Source organism: Erpetoichthys calabaricus, chromosome 7, assembly GCF_900747795.2.
Source record: "Erpetoichthys calabaricus chromosome 7, fErpCal1.3, whole genome shotgun sequence".
Classification (NCBI taxonomy): Eukaryota; Metazoa; Chordata; class Cladistia; order Polypteriformes; family Polypteridae; genus Erpetoichthys; species Erpetoichthys calabaricus.
In genome coordinates this window covers 26,328,612-26,348,028 of record NC_041400.2, presented here as the reverse complement: position 1 = coordinate 26,348,028, position 19,417 = coordinate 26,328,612, and the positions used below count along the sequence as shown (strand labels likewise).

Sequence of the window (19,417 nt, the reverse complement as noted above, 5' to 3'; positions counted from 1 at the left end):
TCTAAACCACAGGTGTCGAACTCCAGACCTCGTGGGCCGCAGTGGCTGAATGTTTTCATTCTAACCATCTTCTTCATTAAATGAGCAGTTTTTACTGCTAATTAACTTCTTTTGCTTTAGTTTTAATTAACTTGACTCAGGCCCCTTAATTGTCTCCTTAATTAGTAGCCAAACAATAATGAGACATCAAACAAGCCACCATATGACCAGCTCACCTGTGCCCATCACACAATATCTGAAAATAAATAAAGGTGAAGGTCTCAGTAAGGTTGATCACTCAGGTCACCAAAACATTTTGAAAATGTTCTTAGAATAAATAGAAAAAAAAAAAACAGATTTGGAAATGTCTGCTGTGTCAGAATGAGAGCAGCAACAAGCCACTGAATTAAATAATGGGCTTAACGGCAAGAATCAGCTTCTCATTAAGAGACTGTTTGGAGTGAAATTGGTTGGAGTTTGAAATCCCAGTTTAGCTGGTCATCTGTTGGCTCATTTCACGTCTCATTTCTGTTTGGCTGCCATTTAATGAAGAAAGGAATCAATTCAGAGGGCTGAATCCTTAAAGACAAGGCTATTAAAATGAAGGGAAAAGTAGTTAATTAGCAGTGAAAACTGGGCACGGATTAGGAAAAGGGTTAGATTGAAAACCTGCAGCCACTGCGGCCCTCCAGGCCTGGAGTTCGACACCCCTGCTCTAAACGGAGCCATTAATTGAGTGTTGATGTGAAGCAGTGCACTCTGGGATGTGCCAGTATCTTGTCCAGAACTGCCTCCTTCCATGCAGATGGTTGCTGGAATAAGTTCAGGGTTTTTTTTTTTTTTTTTATAATTAAAAATCATTGCCACTACCAAACAGAAATATCAGAACTGCCACGTTTAAACAGGGGCAAAGAACTTGGTAACACATTAGTTTATGTACTTGTTTACTATTCTGTAAGAATACCTTATGAAGATCTAAAGAAGTGCTTCTTAACACTTACAAAGCATCAATGAAGTGTTTAGTCATCTCTGCAATGTGACTAATGAACAAAACTTCATGTTGGAGTGGTCCGAGGTGGTTTAACGGAGTCATTTCTCTTGATATTACATACTTAGTATAAGACCTATAAATCCTTCAAATTAAACAAGGAATTTCACCATCATGTCAATAGTCCAGACTTCACAGAGGCAAATAACCCATCTAATGCTGTTTATAAGGGTTATACAAACCAAAAGGAGCCTTTAAGTTCTTCTTACATAAGAGTTATAGATGCATTTTTGCAGTAACTAAAGTGCTACCAAGAGCTTTCTTTTACCCTCTCATTCATTTCACTTTAAAAAGTTTGTCACTGGCAGGTTTTGATTGTTAGCCATTTTCCCCTCTTATTTTGCACACTAACCTACCCATTCTTCATTACAACTACAGGAAAATACATTACAAAATCTCACAGTAACATGCCTAAGCAAACATTTATTGTTACATCAAAATGATGAACGATCCACAACCTCTTCTATACACAATAATCTTCTTGTTTGGGGAGGACTTATTGTAGCTTGGCTATTGATAGTTTAAAGTGTAGCCCCTTTGCCTCCTTGTAATTCTTAGTGCTCAGTTCAGAATTTCCCTCCATCTCTCTGGAGTTGCCAGGTCTCAAAATCTTTTTGCTTCCAGTTCTTACCTCAGAACCTTGGCCGGAAACACCAAACAGCCTCACGACTCCGTGAATCAAAGCAGCAGCCCCGCCTGTTGCATTTGGTAACAGAAATTCCAGGATAGCCACATGCTACACGTCGACTGGGAGCCACACTGCAAAAGGAACTTACTGCAAAAGAAACCCATTAAAACAAGAAAAACAAATTAAGGGTTGCATGAATCTTTGGTCCCCCCCTACCAACAATTATACAGTGGTGCTGGTATAATAAAAACCAACGCTGATCAGAAGTTAGAGTAAATGACAATGCCAAGGAGATTATGCTTCATGAATTTAAACATTTGGTGGTGGAGGAGAGATTGGAGGACCAAAAAAAAAAAAAAATAATAAAAAAAAAAAAAAACATCGATGTTTTTGCACCTCTCAGTGCAGCCTTCAAGCGCTCCCAACTACCAACCAGGCTCCAGTTCTGAGGGTTACAGTTAAAAACAGTACCAAGTCATAGCAGCATCACTGCAAGTCTGATTAATTACTGTGCAGCTTTTACTTGAAGACATGTTCAGATCAAATTAAAAGAGAAAAGTACATAACCATGGAGGTTTTACATACAGAAGTGCAGTTCCATGCAAATGTTTATACACCCTTCACCAAAATTACATATTTTTTCATAACCTCAAACATCAACAAAATAAGCACTACACCACTAGACAGGGTTTTCATAAAAAAGTAATTAAGATTTAATGAACAAAAAATTAAAAGAAAAACCCATAAATGTGGCATCAGCAAATGTTTGGACACTCTTCTAGGTCAATACTTAATATCCCCTTTGGGGAAAGCCACAGCTTGCATATGTATTTTGTAGAATTCTTGTTTGGGACATTTCTCTCAAGTCTTCCTTGCAGACCCCTTCCAGCCGAGACATATTCTTGGGAGGTCTAGCTTGTATAGCACATTTAAAAAATAAATTAAATCTACCCACCCATTTTCAACTCTGGAGACTGCGAGGGCCATTCCAACACCTTCACCTGGAGTTTCCCCAAGGTATTTCATAGTAAATTTTGAAGTGTGTTTTGGATCGTAGTCTTGTTGAGGAAGCCATCCTTTTTTCAGATTTAGGTTCCTGACGGACATTCCCCTTGAGGATTTGTTGATTTTTAGTGGAATCCATTCTTCCCTGTACTCGCTTAATGGTTTCTGTGCCACTAGCTGCCATACAACCCCAAAGCATGAAAAATTCTTCTTGTACTTAACAGTTGGCAAGGTGTTCTTTCTTCAAAATGCCACCTTTTGCTCCAAACAAACCCTTTGTGGTTGTTGGCAAGGAGTTTAATTTTAATTTCAACTGTCAACAGCACTTTGTTCCAAAATGCCTGTCTTATCCAGTGGTTTGTAATGAAATCATGGGTGATCTATTTCATGAAGGCTGTGGTCTGTATAAGAACACTTCACAGCAGAGCAGTGTGCAACCACACCTTTCTCAGTTAAGCCTATCAGCAGGTCCCGTGCAGACATATTTTGGATTTGCTTTGCCTTCCTGCACAGTATGCGCAATTCTGTCAGTTGTTTTTCCTCATCTTCCATATCTTCTCTTTAGCTCCATCATTCCCCTTAACTGCCATTATGGACGGTGAAAATTCTAGCTAATGATAGAGTTGATATTATTTCATGGCCTTCCTCTGCTTTGTAGGCATTCAGTTATTTTAATTTTTAGATCCTCAGAAGAGCCCATGATGGTGGAGTGCTACACAATGTTTTATTAGGCTCCAGAATTGCCACCAAAGCCTATTGTGACACATTGCTCCCAGCCACACAAGTAGGACTATTAGCAACCACTACAGGATCAGATACACTTCCAGGCCACAGGTACCCTACTCTCAACATTCACATTTTAATGTATAGTGCAGCAGAGCACACATCTTAGCACCCGAATACATACAGCAGTGCGCCTCCTCAGACAGGGGTGCCCTAAGAATAAAACAAACGAACTCTGCTTCGGATGCATTTTAAATTAGGTTTTTCACTCAGGGCAGCACATGGACATTACACTCAACTCACCATACCTTCTGGCCGGTGGCACTGGATTCCATCTGTTGTAGCATTGAAACAGCAGCCTTTTTCCAGACAGCTCCTTTCACAGCGTATGTTGTGCTCACATTCGGTTCTTTGCACTGGAGCAACGGAGCACTGGACCACTGGTGAACACAACAAAACAAACACGGCGTTAGAGAAATCTCACCATTGCACAGCTGCAATCTAAAACATACTGTACAGCTCTGATCCAGCCAGCTCAGAAACTCCCCACGTTTGCTACTTTCCTATTCTTTCCAAAACAAATTGTTTGATCCAACTGTCCATAGAAAAACTGTCCAAGGTGATTTACATATTGCAGCTATCCTCCTCCTCACATAGGACAAGAAACTAGAGTTCAACTACCGAGGCCCAAACAGCTCCAAGAGATTCACTCAGCACAACTTACAAGTGAAGATTCGGTTCTGCCTTTGGATGAAGCGTGGCCTACTTGTTGAGAGGCTGGATAGTTTATCACAGGTTCTCCAGACTCCAAGTTCTTTAACCTGTCTCAGTGCAGTGGTTAGAAACACTCAAACCAATATGATCGGCAAATTGCTTTGGATAGAAGCGACACACCATTTCCAACTCTACCTCTCTTTAGAAGGCCAACATTAACTTAATGGCAGTTTCAGGAGTCACTTTATCTTGCTGAAAGGATGAATGTGAATAAATGAAAATTTAAAGGGTCTGCAAGGTTAGGACAGGCCATGCAGTATTGACCATTGACAAACCTGCATACAAATTACTACTGTGCAACTCAGATTGTTTTTTGACACTTATGGGTGTATCTTATGGACTCTGGGCTGCTGATCACAAAAAAATCATGTAAAATCTATCACATTTTTTTGCAATATACGTATTTTTGGGGATTTCCTCTCATAAGTATACATATACAGTACAAAAACCATCTGTTATGATCTAAAAATGATGGCACTGCTACTAAAAATGCAGCTTGGATATACCAAGCACTGTGAATGGGACAATCATCTTAAAGAGTCACTTTACTTTAAAAAATAGGCAGAAAAAAGGGGCACAAAAACCACTTGTCAACCCAATAAAAATATTGTTTTCTACATCTTCATATAAAACCTGGACTGATGAAAATTCTCTTGAAAATAAAGGATTTCTATATTTGAGACATCATCAAGGACAAGCAGTTCAAAGATCCTCTAGTGGGGCTGGAGGAAATTGCATGGAACACATTCAATGATGTTATTGAGAATTTTCTTGGCGACTACAAAGCACCAAACTACTGGTTAACGACAGGTTGCAATTCATAGTTTTGTATGCTTGAACACGTTGCTAAAGATTCATTTTCTGCATTCACGCTTAGATTTCTTTCCTGCTAAACTTGGTGCAGTAAGCACTGAACATGTAAGATTTCACCAGGACATTGCAACAAAAAAAAGATCAGGGCAAGTGGAATACATCAAGGCTATCGGACTATTAGACACGGAAACAAGAAGCATTAAAATGAGAAATCAGTAACAGAGCATTTTTACCCGAATTGAACTGATGCAATGCATTAAGTGATTAAAACACACTAATTCAAGAATGACCGTTTTCATGTTTCTCCAGACATGATCAAATTATATTTCTGTTCAACTTGACATGGTCGATCATAATCATTAAGATTTTTCAGAAAGCAAAATTTTTGGGGAAAATGTCTATTGCAGTTTCTCAAAGTTAAGGACTGATCAAGCTCATTCTAATTTTAACAAACAGAATATGCTGTGGAAATGTTGTGGGATAAAGGCATTCTATTCATCTCTATGCACAAGACAAAATGTACGTGGAATAAATTACAAAGCAATTTTGTGTACAGTAGAACCTTGGGCCATTCAAATATCAAGCCGACTGAATTTAGAAAGTTCATCATCTGAATGGCCTGTTCTCCTCAAAAGGTTTATGCTGCTATAGTACGTAGTTTAATGTTGGGACATACTTTGACTCATCACAAACTTAAGTTAAAATACACACATCATATATGACACACACACACACACACACACACTAGATCAGAAGGGAAAAAAAAAAACGGTAAGGTTAGTCATTATTTTGATCGGTCACTTATGCACCTAAAGCACTGCATTAAAAGGAACACTCCACTCAAAAATTACTTTTTTCTTACTTACAACATGTAACTTGGATGCAAAAAAATAATCTCATGTTTTCATGCAGAACACAGGGGGGTAAATAAAAAAAAACAAAAAAAAAAAACATCACACACAAAAAAACTTTCACATAACAGGTGTCTACGGTGTCCAATGCAGGACAACAGCATGCAATATTAAAAAAGTCAATGGGGAAAAAAAATCTCAGGTTATTGGTGTATATATTAACATTTTTACTAATGTTAAAAAAATACTTGAACTAAAATAGAATGCTCTTGGACAGACCAGGAGAGCGTTTTTTTGAAGCGGTTTATTTAATAATATCCACCATCCATCTTCTGAACTCATTTATTCAGGGCAATGTTGTGGAAAAGCTGGAACCTATCTGAGCAATCATAGGATGCAAGGCAGGAAAAACACCTGGACAGAGCACCAGTCCAGAACAGGGTGAACACACACACACACACACACACACACACACACACACAGACCCACATGTGCATAATGGCCAAGTCAGCCACAAATATCCTGCTCACCTGCAGGTCTTTGGACTGTGAAGGACAAGCAAACTCCTTGCCGGGAGCACCTGTGACATAAACCCTGGTCTCCTTACTGCAAGGCAGCACCACCGTTCCGCCCCAACTACACATTTTAGCAAAATATACCTGGGGTTGGGACATTGCAAGCATACAATTGGATGACTTGATATGTGGATTATGCAACACATGTAATGAGATTTTTTTTTTTCATGGACATTTCAGTTCTGTGTGTAGTTGTCTACCATTGATCACTATAGTCTTCTCTTCAGTCAAACTTCTTGGTTCGGCCTGAAAACATTACATTTTTTTTTTTATCTCAGCCCTCACTACAGTAACTACCTGGGCTAAATAAAAAAAAAATCATTTTTGGGTGGAGCATTCCTTTAAATTGGGGTGGCTGCAGGTTTTCATTCCAACCATCTTTTTAATTCGTGAACAGTTTTTGCTGCTAATTAACTTTTGCCTTAGTTTTAATTAAAAACACTCAGGCCCCTTTGTTTTTTCCTTAATTAGCAGCCTTACATTAATGAAACACAAAACAAGCCAACACATGCCCAGCTATCCTATACTCATCACGCAATGGCTAAAAATAAAAGGTGAAGGTCTCAGTAAGGATAATCTCCCAGGGCAGCAAAACATTTTGTTAGTGTTGTTAGAAAAAAAAAAAACAGAAAATAAACAGTTTTGGACATGTTGCTGTTCTCATTCTGCCACCACAGACAACCCATGGAATTAAATAAGTTTAATTAACAGCAATAATCACCTTCTAATTAAGAATCTGGTTGGACTCTGAAGTCCCAATTTAGCTGGTCATCTTTTGGCTCGTTTCACAACCTTGTTTGTTTGTTTTCCATTTAAATGAAGAAAAGAATCAATTCAGAGGCCTGAATCCTTAAAAACAGGGCCAATAAATGGAGGGAAAAAGTTAAATAGCACTGAAAACTGGTCCTTGATTAGGAAAAGGGTCAGAATGAAAATCTGCAGCCCTCTAGGCCCGGAGTTCAACACCCCTGCTTTAAATGTGAGCTACCTTATGTGTATACACATGGAAGTACAACTCACTTGGATTCATATATACACACATATAACTTTAGATACTGCTGCTTAGGAGAGAAACCCGTCCCCATATTAAAATATTTAAAGGAGGCGACACCAGTGCAGCCTGAAATAAGACAAACACCCAGTTTGTTACAGTCCTACTACTTCTTTCTCCTTCAGTATTAAGTCCTATAGCCCAAACCCAACCCCTGTTCCTACTCCGTTGTGCCATTTTCACTGTGGTCTTCACTATCGCTTCAAGGGAGTATTCAACAGTGAAGACACTCTAGCACCAACTCTACAGTATCTTTTACATGTAATCTTTCAAACCTGGCCACTTATCATCCAAAACTCCCAAAATACCAAATAGATTTCAAACTAGGATTTCTGTAATAAATAAGTGAATTTTTTGTTTCGCCCCCACCTCAAAAAAAAAAAAAAAAAAAAAAAAAGGGGGCAGACCTTTGGGTTTGAAGCACCATTTCACTCCAGACAGAGCATTACTGAAACAGCAGCCTTTGGCCTTGCATGCAGATGCACCGATCTCATTAGGCCCACAGGTGACCCGCTCTTTGGCACTGACCTTGCACTCCATTGCTGTTTAAGGTGAACAGAGAGAAAAGGAAAGCACAGCTTGTGTTTGCTTTACATAATTATAACAAGACAGGAACAAAACAAACAAAAAAAAAAGTTACATAGTACTAATTACTATAAAAGGCTCTTAATAAAGGCTGCAAGTATCCATGTCTGACACCATTTAAGTGAAAACTATTAACAGAGAGCTGCTACTTATCTTTCAAAGAGAAAACTAAGCAGGTTCTTTGCAGACAAAAAAAAATGAAATATACATACGTAATCTTGAGATAATTGTACTTGAGCACACCCCACAAAAAAGTAGCAGAGCCAGTTTACTGATCATCTTGCTAGCCACATATGCATACATGAGCTCCACTCTTCATTAAAGACAACACCAAGTCTTAAAGTCAAGGGGTGAATGCTGCCTGCTTCTAATTAACAAATCCCTGCCTTGTTTCACTCCTTCGTTATCGGCTCATTGAGGCTCCAGTAACATGAGGTGAGGGAAGACTCCTTCCTCTATGTTTATTTCCTAGAGCAGGGGTGTCCAACTCCAGTCCTGGTGGGCCGCAATGGCTGCAGGTATTCATTCTAACCTCTTCTTAATTAGTGAGCCGTTTTTTACTGAACAAAACTTGTTTTGCCTTAGTTTTAATTGACGTGACTCAGACCCCTTAGTTGTTTCTGTTTCCTTAATGACCAGTCAAACAATAATGAGACACAAAACAAGCCACCACATGACCAGCTCACCTAAAAATAAAGATTGGTGAAGGTCTCGGTCATGTTGGTCTGCTCAGGTCACCAAAACATCTTGACAGTGGTCTTAGAAAAAACAGAAAATCAACAGTCTGCTGTGGCAGAATGAGAGCAGCAACAAGTTTTGATATTCAACAGCAAGAATTGGCTTCTCATAAGAAACTGGTTGGAGTGAAACTGGCTGGAGTTTGACATTCCAGTTTAGCTGGTCATTTGTTGTCTCGTTTCACATCTCATTTCTGTTTGGCTGCCATTTAATGAAGAAACGAATCAATTCAGAGGACTGACTCCTTAAAAACAGGGCTATTAAAATGAAGGGAAAAAGAGTTAATTAGCAGTGAAAACTGGTCACTGATTAGGAAAAGGGTTAGAATAAAAACCTGCAGCCACTGCGGCCCACCAGGACCGGAGCTGGACACCCCTGTCCTAGAAGATTGTTAATTTTATGCATTTTCTGTTTTAATTCTGTAATTTACATAATTTCACATGTTGGAGCATGTTTAATGGTTGCTCAATTTTAAACACAAGTGAAATGATGGACTGTTGCCTTATTAATGGTCTCTCCTTTAATCGATTTTCTGTACCCACTTTCCAGTTCAGCTTCATGAGTATTTAAGCCTATCTTGGCCACATCTGTGGTGGGTTGGCACCCTGCCCAGGATTGGTTCCTGCCTTGTGCCCTGTATTGGCTGGGATTGGCTCCAGCAGACCCCCGTGACCCTGTGTTCGGATTCAGCAGGTTGGAAAATGGATGGATGGATGGATGGATATCTTGGCCACATCACACACAAAGCGGGACGCAAACCTGGACGGAGTGCCAGTCCACCTCTCAGCACATTTAAACCCACACCTACACTCATTCGACTGAGCAATGGTAGAGTAACCAATTAACTAACAGGGACTGGAACATCTTTGGGATGTGGAGGGACAAGCCACACTTGCAAGGTAATTCGGCCTCACAATATGAATTCAGACCTCTTAAATATCCTTAGAGAGAATCAGCTGCCTAACTCAGGTTGCCGATATAAAATGCTAGATTAGGGCACATTAGAAATTTTTATAAACAAGCAAACCAATCCACCTTAGTTGATAGCTGTGTTGTTTGCAATGTCACCTACAGATGATGCTAATTAACTTTACATATTCCTCAGGAGTGTTTATATACAGTCAGGTCTAAAAGTACTTGGACAGTGACACAATTTTCATTATTTTCTGCTCTGTATGCCACCACAGTGGATTTGAAATAAAGCAATCAAGATGTGATTGAAGTGTAGATTTTCAGCTTTAATTTAAAGGCTTTACCACAAATATTGTATGAGCCATTTAGGAATGAAAGACATTTTTATACATGTTCCCCTTATTTTCAGGGGCTCAAAAGCATTTGGACCAACTAGCATAATTATTTTTCAATATTTGGTGGAAAATCCTTTCAAGTCAATGACCTCCCATGGCCTTTGCCAGGTGTTTACTGTAGCTGGCTTCAGTTGCTGCTTCTTTGTTGGACTTTCTGCCATCAGTTTTATCTTCAGTAAGTGAAATGCGTGTCCAATTGAGTTGAGGTCAGTTCATTGACTTGGCCATTGAAGAATATTCCACTACTTTGCCTTGAAAAGCACTTGGTTTGCTTTCGCAGTATGTTTTGGCTCATTGTCTATCTGTACTGTGAAACGTCACCCTATCAGGTTTGTAGCATTTGGCTGAATCTGAGCAGACGGTACAGCCCTGTACACTTCAGAATCAATCCTGCTACTTCTCCCAGTAGTCATATCATCAATAAACACTAGTGACTGACTTACATTTGCAGTCAGACATGCCCATGCCATAACACTGCTTCCACCATATTTCATAGATGATGTGGTATTCATTGGATCATGAGCCATTTCTTTTCCATACTCTACTCTATCCATCATTCTGGTATATATTGATCTTAGTTTCCTTTGTCCAAAGAAAATTGTTCCAGAACTGGACAGGCTTTTTAAAAATGTTTTCTGGCAAAGTCTAACCTGTCCTTTAAGCAGTGGTTTGCATCTTGTGGTAAACCCTCTGTCTTTACTTTCATGAAGTCTTCTCTTGATTGTAGACTTTGGCAATGATAGGTCTACCTCCCAGAGAGTGTTCTTGGTTTGGCCAAATGTTATGAAGAGGTTCTTCTTCACCAAGGACAGAATTCTGCAGTCACCTAGCAAAGTTGTCTTCTGTGGTTGTCCAGACCTTCTGGTGTTGCTGAGTTCACCAGTGTGTTCCTTCTTTTTAAGAATGTAGCAAATGGTTGATTTGACCACTCCTGTTGTTCCTGTAATCTACAGTGCATCCGGAAAGTATTCACAGCGCATCACTTTTTCCACATTTTGTTATGTTACAGCCTTATTCCAAAATGGATTAAATTCATTTTTTTCCTCAGAATTCTACACACAACACCCCATTATGACAATGTGAAAAAAGTTTACTTGAGATTTTTGCAAATTTATTAAAAATAAAAAAATTGAGAAAGCACATGTACATAAGTATTCACAGCCTTTGCCATGAAGCTCGAAATTGAGCTCAGGTGCATCCTGTTTCCCCTGATCATCCTTGAGATGTTTCTGCAGCTTAATTGGAGTCCACCTGTGGTAAATTCAGTTGGTTGGACATGATTTGGAAAGGCACACACCTGTCTATATAAGGTCCCACAGTTGACACTGACAGTTCATGTTAGAGAACAAACCAAGCATGAAGTCAAAGGAATTGTCTGTAGACCTCCGAGACAGGATTGTCTCGAGGCACAAATCTGGGGAAGGTTACAGAAAAATTTCTGCTGCTTTGAAGGTCCCAATGAGCACAGTGGCCTCCATCATCTGTAAGTGGAAGAAGTTCGAAACCACCAGGACTCTTCCTAGAGCTGGCCGGCCATCTAAACTGAGCGATCGGAGGAGAAGGGCCTTAGTCAGGAAGGTGACCAAGAACCCGATGGTCACTCTGTCAGAGCACCAGAGATCCTCTGTGGAGAGAGGAGAACCTTCCAGAAGGACAACCATCTCTGCAGCAATCCACCAATCAGGCCTGTATGGTAGAGTGGCCAGATGGGAGCCACTCCTTAGTAAAAGGCACATGGCAGCCCACCTGGAGTTTGCCAAAAGGCACCTGAAGGACTCTCAGACCACGAGAAAGAAAATTCTCTGGTCTGATGAGACAAAGATTGAACTCTTTGGTGTGAATGCCAGGCATCACGTTTGGAGGAAACCTGGCACCATCCCTACAGTGAAGCATGGTGGATGCAGAATCATGCTGTGGGGATGTTTTTCAGCAGCAGGAACTGGGAGACTAGTCAGGATAAAGGGAAAGATGACTGCAGCAATGTACAGAGACATCCTGGATGAAAACCTGCTCCAGAGTGCTCTTGACCTCAGACTGGGGCGACGGTTCATCTTTCAGCAGGACAATGACCCTAAGCACATAGCCAAGATATCAAAGGAGTGGCTTCAGGACAACTCTGTGAATGTCCTTGAGTGGCCCAGCCAGAGCCCAGACTTGAATCCGATTGAACATCTCTGGAGAGATCTTAAAATGGCTGTGCACCGACGCTTCCCATCCAACCTGATGGAGCTTGAGAGGTGCTGCAAAGAGGAATGGGCGAAACTGGCCAAGGATAGGTGTACCAAGCTGGTGGCATCATATTCAAAAAGACTTGAGGCTGTAATTGCTGCCAAAGGTGCATTGACAAAGTATTGAGCAAAGGCTGTGAATACTTATGTACATGGGATTTCTCAGTTTTTTTATTTTTAATAAATTTGCAAAAACCTCGAGTAAACTTTTTTCACGTTGTCATTATGGGGTGTTGTGTGCAGAATGTAAATGTAAATTTCATACTTGGAATCAACTCCAGACCTTTTACCTGTTTAATAGTTAATGAAATAATGAAGGACCTGCTCCCACCTGGCTATGGAACAGCTTGCCAGTTAAATGGCCATATACTTTTGAGCCCTTGGAAAATGGGTCGGGGGGTTTGGCTATGCAGAAAAATGATTGTCATTCCTTAATGATTCATATGATATTTTTAAATCAAAGTTGAAAGTCTACACTTCACTGTGGTGGGCTGGCGCCCTGCCTGGGGTTTGTTTCCTGCCTTTTGCCCTGTGTTGGCTGGGATTGGCTTCAGCAGACCCCTGTGACCCTGTGGTTAGGATATAGCAGGTTGGATAATGGATGGATGGGTCTACACTTCAATCACATCATGATTGCTTTATTGTAGTGGCATACAAAGCCAGAATTTTGAAAATTGTGTTATTGTCCAAATACTTATGGATCTGACTATATATATATATAAATATATATATATATATATATATATATATATATATATATACGTATACTAGGGGGTTCGCCCCCTGCTCGCTTCACTCGCCAACCCCCCTGGCCTGCGTGTGACAAAAAACGTCACATAAAAAAGTCACATAAAATCATTGCACTTTTAGGCTTAGGATTTTATATATATTCATTCATATTGTTCATTTTCCTAACCCTCTTATCCAGAGTAGGCTTGAGGGGCAGCTGGAGCCTATCCCTTCAGGCATAGGGTGCAAAACAGGAACAACATCTAACCTGCATGTCTTTGGGCTGTATGTATTTGTGTATAATCGCTAAATTATCCTCCAGAGACAAATAAAGTATCTATCTATCTATCTATCTATCTATCTATCTATCTATCTATCTATCTATCTATCTATCTATCTATCTATCTATCTATCTATCGTACATAAAACACAAAGTCTTTCTGTCAGTTTGTCTGTTAACTATGCAATCCTACACCCTTTGATTGATCTGGACCACATTTTGTTTAGTTGCTGTCTAGGACCATATGGACAAGGCACACTATTTTGGAACCCAAAATTTTGACCCTGGGGGTCCCAGTTTTTTTTTTTTTTTTCTGCGTGTTACAGTTTGCACACCAGTGCTACCTGCTGACACAAGTAAAACAGCCATTTATACATGAAATGACAGTTCAAAGTACCAGGCTTTCTTGGAGTGCCTGTGAGGGATTCTGAAAAGGCTCCCAGCTAGGGAGTCTATAGTTCTGCTGGGCGACTTAAGCATCTATGTAGGTAACAATGGAGACATCGGGAGAGGCATGATTGGGAGGAATTGCCTCCTTGATCTAAACATGACTGGTATTTTGTTGACTTCTGTGCTAGGCATGGTTTGTCCATAACAAACACCATGTTCGAACATAAGGTGGCTCATAAGTGTGCTTGTTACAAGAGCACCTTAGAGCAGAGATCTATGATTGATTTATAATTGCATCATCAGATTTGTGGCTGTATGTTCTAGATAGATAGATAGATAGATAGATACTTTATTAATCCCAAGGGGAAATTCACAATTCTAGACACTCGTGTGAACAGAGGGGCAGAGCTGTTAACTGATCACCACCTGGTGGTAAGTTGGGTCGGATGGTGGGGGAGGCGCTTGGACAGACGTGGAAAGCTAAAACAAATAGTGAGGGTGGACTGGGAACATCTGGTGGAGGACCCTGACTAGAAGACTTACAACTGGCCTGAAGAAGGGGTCTGAGCTGCCTCATAAGCTTGCATATTGTAATCTGTTCAGTTACCCAATAAAAAGTGTAATTTTGCTAATTTTTGGGCACAGGGTCAAGAAGATTGGCAAAAATGCTGCCTGGTCTGACAAATCTTCATTTCTGTTGTGATATCCATCCATCCATTTTCCAACCCGCTGAATCCGAACACAGGGTCACGGGGGTCTGCTGGAGCCAATCCCAGCCAACACAGGGCACAAGGCAGGAACCAATCCTGGGCAGGGTGCCAACCCACCGCAGGACACACACAAACACACCCACACACCAAGCACACACTTGGGCCAATTTAGAATCGCCAATCCACCTAACCTGCATGTCTTTGGACTGTGGGAGGAAACCGGAGCGCCCGGAGGAAACCCACGCAGACACGGGGAGAACATGCAAACTCCACGCAGGGAGGACCCGGGAAGCAAACCCGGGTCCCCAGGTCTCCCAACTGTGAGGCAGCAGCGCTACCCACTGCGCCGCCCTCTGTTGTGATATTCACATGTTAAGTCAGAATTTGACATAAACAACATCCTGCCTTGTGTCAACAGTACAAGTTGGTTGTGGTCACGCAATGGTGAGGAGTATTTCCTCTTAACACGAACTGAGCATCACTTGAGTGACATGGGATACATAAGCATGACTAATGAGCATGTGCATCTCTTTAAGGCCACAGCCTCCCCATTGTCAAATGGATATGTCCAGCAGGATAATGTGCCTTGACTTGTCACAAGGCATGGATCATCTCAAGCTGGTTCCATGAGCATGACAGTGACTTCCAAGAGAAATAGTGCTGTGCTGTTTGGATGAATTGATAATTGTTTAAATTATGGATAAGAATAAAGTGTAAAAGACATGGTCCCCTCATAGAAACTGTTTATACATACAGTACTTGGCTGGCTTTTCTTCATCCTCATGACATGCTGAGATTTTTCAGGAAAGAAAGATGGGTTTCAACATAAGGCAGTTTTACTCACTAAACAAGGCAGTTGAGTGTGGGATTGTATTGCATGAGGTTTAGCAAAAAAACAAAAAAGAAATGTACTGTACTCAGTCTGTGCATGTGACAATAACGACCATATAACCTTATAACAGGAGGTTTGTACCATGAATCGTTGAAAAATATACAGGCCCTGTGTGGTGCTATAAAGTCAGCATGGACCAAACTCCTGATGAAGTATTTCCTAAACATTTGGATTTGACACCTTGGAGATTTTAGACTGTTTAAGGGGAAAGAAGACATTGTATTAGATAGGGGAACCTAATAAAAGTGGTGACTGAATGTACAGTGGATTCAAAATGTATTCAGAGCCCTTCAATTTCTGCACATTATTAAGCTATTGATCCATCCATTATCCAACCCGCTACATCCTAACTACAGGGTCACAGGGGCCTGCTGGAGCCAATCCCAGCCAACACAGGGCAAAAGGCAGGAAACAAACCCCGGGCAGGGCGCCAGCCCACCGCAGTAAGCTATTGATTTCATTTTTAAATTAATAAATTGTATGTTTGCCCATCAATCTATACTCAATAACCAATGATGACAAAATGAAAATGTTTTCAGAAATTTTTGCAAATTTATTAAAAATGAAAAACTGAAATATCTCATTCATAGAAGTATTCAGACCATTTGCTGTGGCAGTCCAGATTTTGTATCCTGTTTCCTTTAATTATCCTTGCGATGTATCTACAACTTGACTGGAGTCCACCTGTGACACACTGAATTGATCTGACATCATTTAGAAAGGCACACGTGAACCTGTGTTTATGAGGTCCCACAAGTCACACTGCATGTCAGGACAAAACCAAGCCATGAAGTCCAAGGAACTCTCTGTAGACCTCCACAATCAAATTGTGTTGAGGGATAGATCAGGACAAGGGATAAAACTATTTCTCTGAGTAAGCTCTTGAGTGTTCCCAGCAGCACAACGGTGTCAATAATTGTGAACTGTAAGATGTTTGTAACCACCAACACTCTTCTTACAGTTGGCCGTCAAACAAAACTGAGTAACCAGACAAAAAGATCCTTGGCCAGGAAGGTGACCAAGAACACAATGGTCAATCTAGCAGAGCTTCATTAGTCATCTCTTAAGATGGAAGAACCTGTCTGAAGGACAACCATCTCAACAACACTCCGCCAATCAGGAGTTTATAGTAGAGTGGATGGATGGAAGACACCCTTGAGTAAAAGGCTTATGATAGCACTCACCAACTACGGAAAAGCCTAGTATGTCACATCTTTCAAGTTTTCTGCAAATTGAGAAAATGATGTTGCCCCTATAATTAACAATCTCTACATTTCATTTTTCCTGGGCTTCACGTACACAATATTGTTTTTTTCACAAATCAACAACACCTACCATTTAAATCACGTAGTCACAGCATTTAAATCATGTGATTGTAATCCATCATTTTCATTGGTAGGCTTTCCTCGTTAGTTAGAGGAGTTGCTAGGTTTTTGTCTTGCAGTATGTAAAATATTTTGTACATACTAGCTTCTTCCATCGTGCTGTGACTGGAATTAAGACATATTTGGCCATCACCACTACCTTATAACATCAGGAAACACCTAGTAACTGCAAAAAATTTAAAACTTAGTTTTGAAAAAAATGACAGTTACCAAGTTTTTCCAATGAGAGCATTTGAAGGACTCAAAGAGCATGAAGAAAGATTCTCTGGTCTGATGAGGCAAAAATTGAACTTTGGACAGAACTCCTAGCACTATGTCTGCAAAAAGACAGGCACTGCTCATCACCTGCCTAATACAATCCCTATGGTGAATCTTGGTGGTGGCAGCATCATGCTCTGGTGGTGCAGGCAGACTGGTCAGAACTGAGGGAAGGATGACTGCAGCCAAATACAGAGATGTCCTTGAAGAGAATTCAGACTGGGGTGATGGCGACAGTTCACCTTTCAGCATAATAATGACCCAAAGCATAAGACAAAGACAATGCTGGAGTGGCTTCAGGCCAAATCTGAGTAAATCTTTTCTTGAGTGGCCCAGCCAAAGCCCAGACTTTACCCCCATTGACCATCTGTGGAGAGACCTGGAGATGGCAGTTTACAGACACTTCACATCCAACATAATGCAGCTTGAGAGGATCTGCCTGGAAGAATGTAATAAACTGTCCACATCCAAGTGTGCAAAGCTAGTTGAGACTTACCCAAGAAGACGAAGGTGGAATTGCGGACAAAGGGGGTCCTACAAAATGCCAAATCAGTGTTTTGAATACTTAAATGAATGAGTGATTTCAGTTTGTGATTTTAATAAATTTGCAGTCCTTTCTGAAAACGTGTTTTCACTTTGGCATTGGGGGTTACTGAGTGTAGATTGACGGAGTAAAATTAGTAAATGTATTCCTTTAATATTAAATATAGTATGAAGAAAATGAAGGAGTCTGAATCTAATTTGTAAACACTAAATATGTACAGTAAATTAGACTATTAATCAAATAAAATCTTTAATGCATATAGTTTACAAAGTAAATGTCTTCCTGAATGCTGATTATGAATCAAGTCAAGTTGGGGAGCATTCCGCACCCACTACACAACGAAACAACTCGGGATCCTGGTTTGCAACCCCCCAGGCAGACACGCGGTCCAGTCCCACCCTCCGGAAATGACCTTCTATCTGCCGCAGCCAGGTGTTATATGGGTGACCCCTTGGTCTGGTCCAGCCACTCGGGTCCCCAACAATGAGGATCTTACGACCTGGATCGCCCTTGGGGAAAAGCAACACATGGCCGTAGTGCCATAACTGATGCTCCCGCAGAATGCAGGTAATGTGCCTCATTCGGGACTCCATGAGCAACCACTCATTCGACACAAAGTCAAACCAGCGATACCCAAGGATTTTCTGGAAAGACACAGTACCAAAGGAGTCCAGTCTTCATCTCAGGTCACTGGTTAGCATCTATGTCTCGCAACCATATAGCAAGACAGGAAGCACCAGGACTCTAAAGACTTGGACCTTGTCCTTTTGCATAGATATCGGGTGCGCCACACACCCCTTTCCAGTGACCTCATGACCCCCCATGCTCTCACAATCCGTCTACTGACTTCATAGGAAGAGTCACCAGAGACATGAATGTCACTGCTAAGGTAAGTAAACCTCTCGACAAGGTCGACATTCTCTCTGCAGACAGACACACTGTTGATGGCTGTGCCCAAGAGGTCATTAAAGGCCTGGATCTTGGTTTTTATCCAGGACACTCGCAAGCCCAGACACTCAGACTCCTTACTCAGTCTCTCGAGTGGCCCGATCAGAGCCTCAATTGACTCCACGAAGATCACAGCATCGTCAGCAAAGTCAAGATCCGTGAACCTTTCTTCACCCACAGATGTCCCACAGCCGCTGGACCCCACGACCTTGCCCAACACCCAGTCCATACAAGCACTGAACAGAGTAGGAGCAAGAACACACCCCTGACGAACCCCAGAATCAACTGGGAAAAACGCAGAGGTCCTGCCTCCACTCTGCACAGCACTCATAGTACCAGTGTACAGGCCAGCCATTATATCCAGCAACCTCGAAGGGATCCCGTGAATCCTCAAGATGTCCCACAGGTTGCGAAAATCGACAAAGGCTGCAAAGAAACTCTGCTGATATTCACGTTTGCGCTCCATGAGAACTCTCAGTGCTATGATGTGGTCGATGGTAGACTTCTTAGGCGTAAAACCAGGCTGTTCCGGTCGCTGGTAGGTGAGCAAGTAATCACGGATCCTATTGAGGACGACCTAAGCAAGGACCTTACGAATGAATGAAACTTAAATCCAACACACTTCGGTGCCAAGTGATCCTGCAACACTCGATTATGTATGCAATGGCACAATTAGTCTGCAATATCAATTTCTGTTGATATTATTGCTGTGTGTTACTGTCCCTTCTTATAAACGTCGGTCATATTCTAACCCGCTTTAGGGTCACGGTGGACGCTGGAGCCAATCCCAGCTAGCATGCGGCGCAAGGCAGGCACAAACCTTGGACAGGACGACAGTCCATCGTAGGGCTTTTTTATAAACATTGCGTGTTTAAATCTTTGTTTATGCATTTATGGTATTTTTTTTACTTTGGAAAATAAAATACTGAATATGAAATATTTGTGTTTGACGTTGCCGCTACATTGTTTGTGTCAA

The 19,417-nt window shown here is 41.1% G+C and overlaps 1 protein-coding gene across 1 annotated transcript; it reads right to left on the bottom strand.

The window, feature by feature from the left end:
- Positions 1-1,240: 1,240 nt before the first annotated feature.
- LOC114655079 (putative gastrointestinal growth factor xP4) lies at positions 1,241-8,554 on the bottom strand. The gene is made up of 4 exons (XM_028805975.2): positions 8,245-8,554; positions 7,855-7,989; positions 3,692-3,823; positions 1,241-1,802 (listed from the first exon to the last, which is right to left on the bottom strand). Exons 1-4 carry the CDS (start codon positions 8,333-8,335, stop codon positions 1,660-1,662), a joined length of 501 nt encoding a protein of 166 aa, XP_028661808.1. The 5' UTR covers positions 8,336-8,554; the 3' UTR covers positions 1,241-1,659.
- Between the last annotated feature and the right edge of the window lie 10,863 nt (positions 8,555-19,417).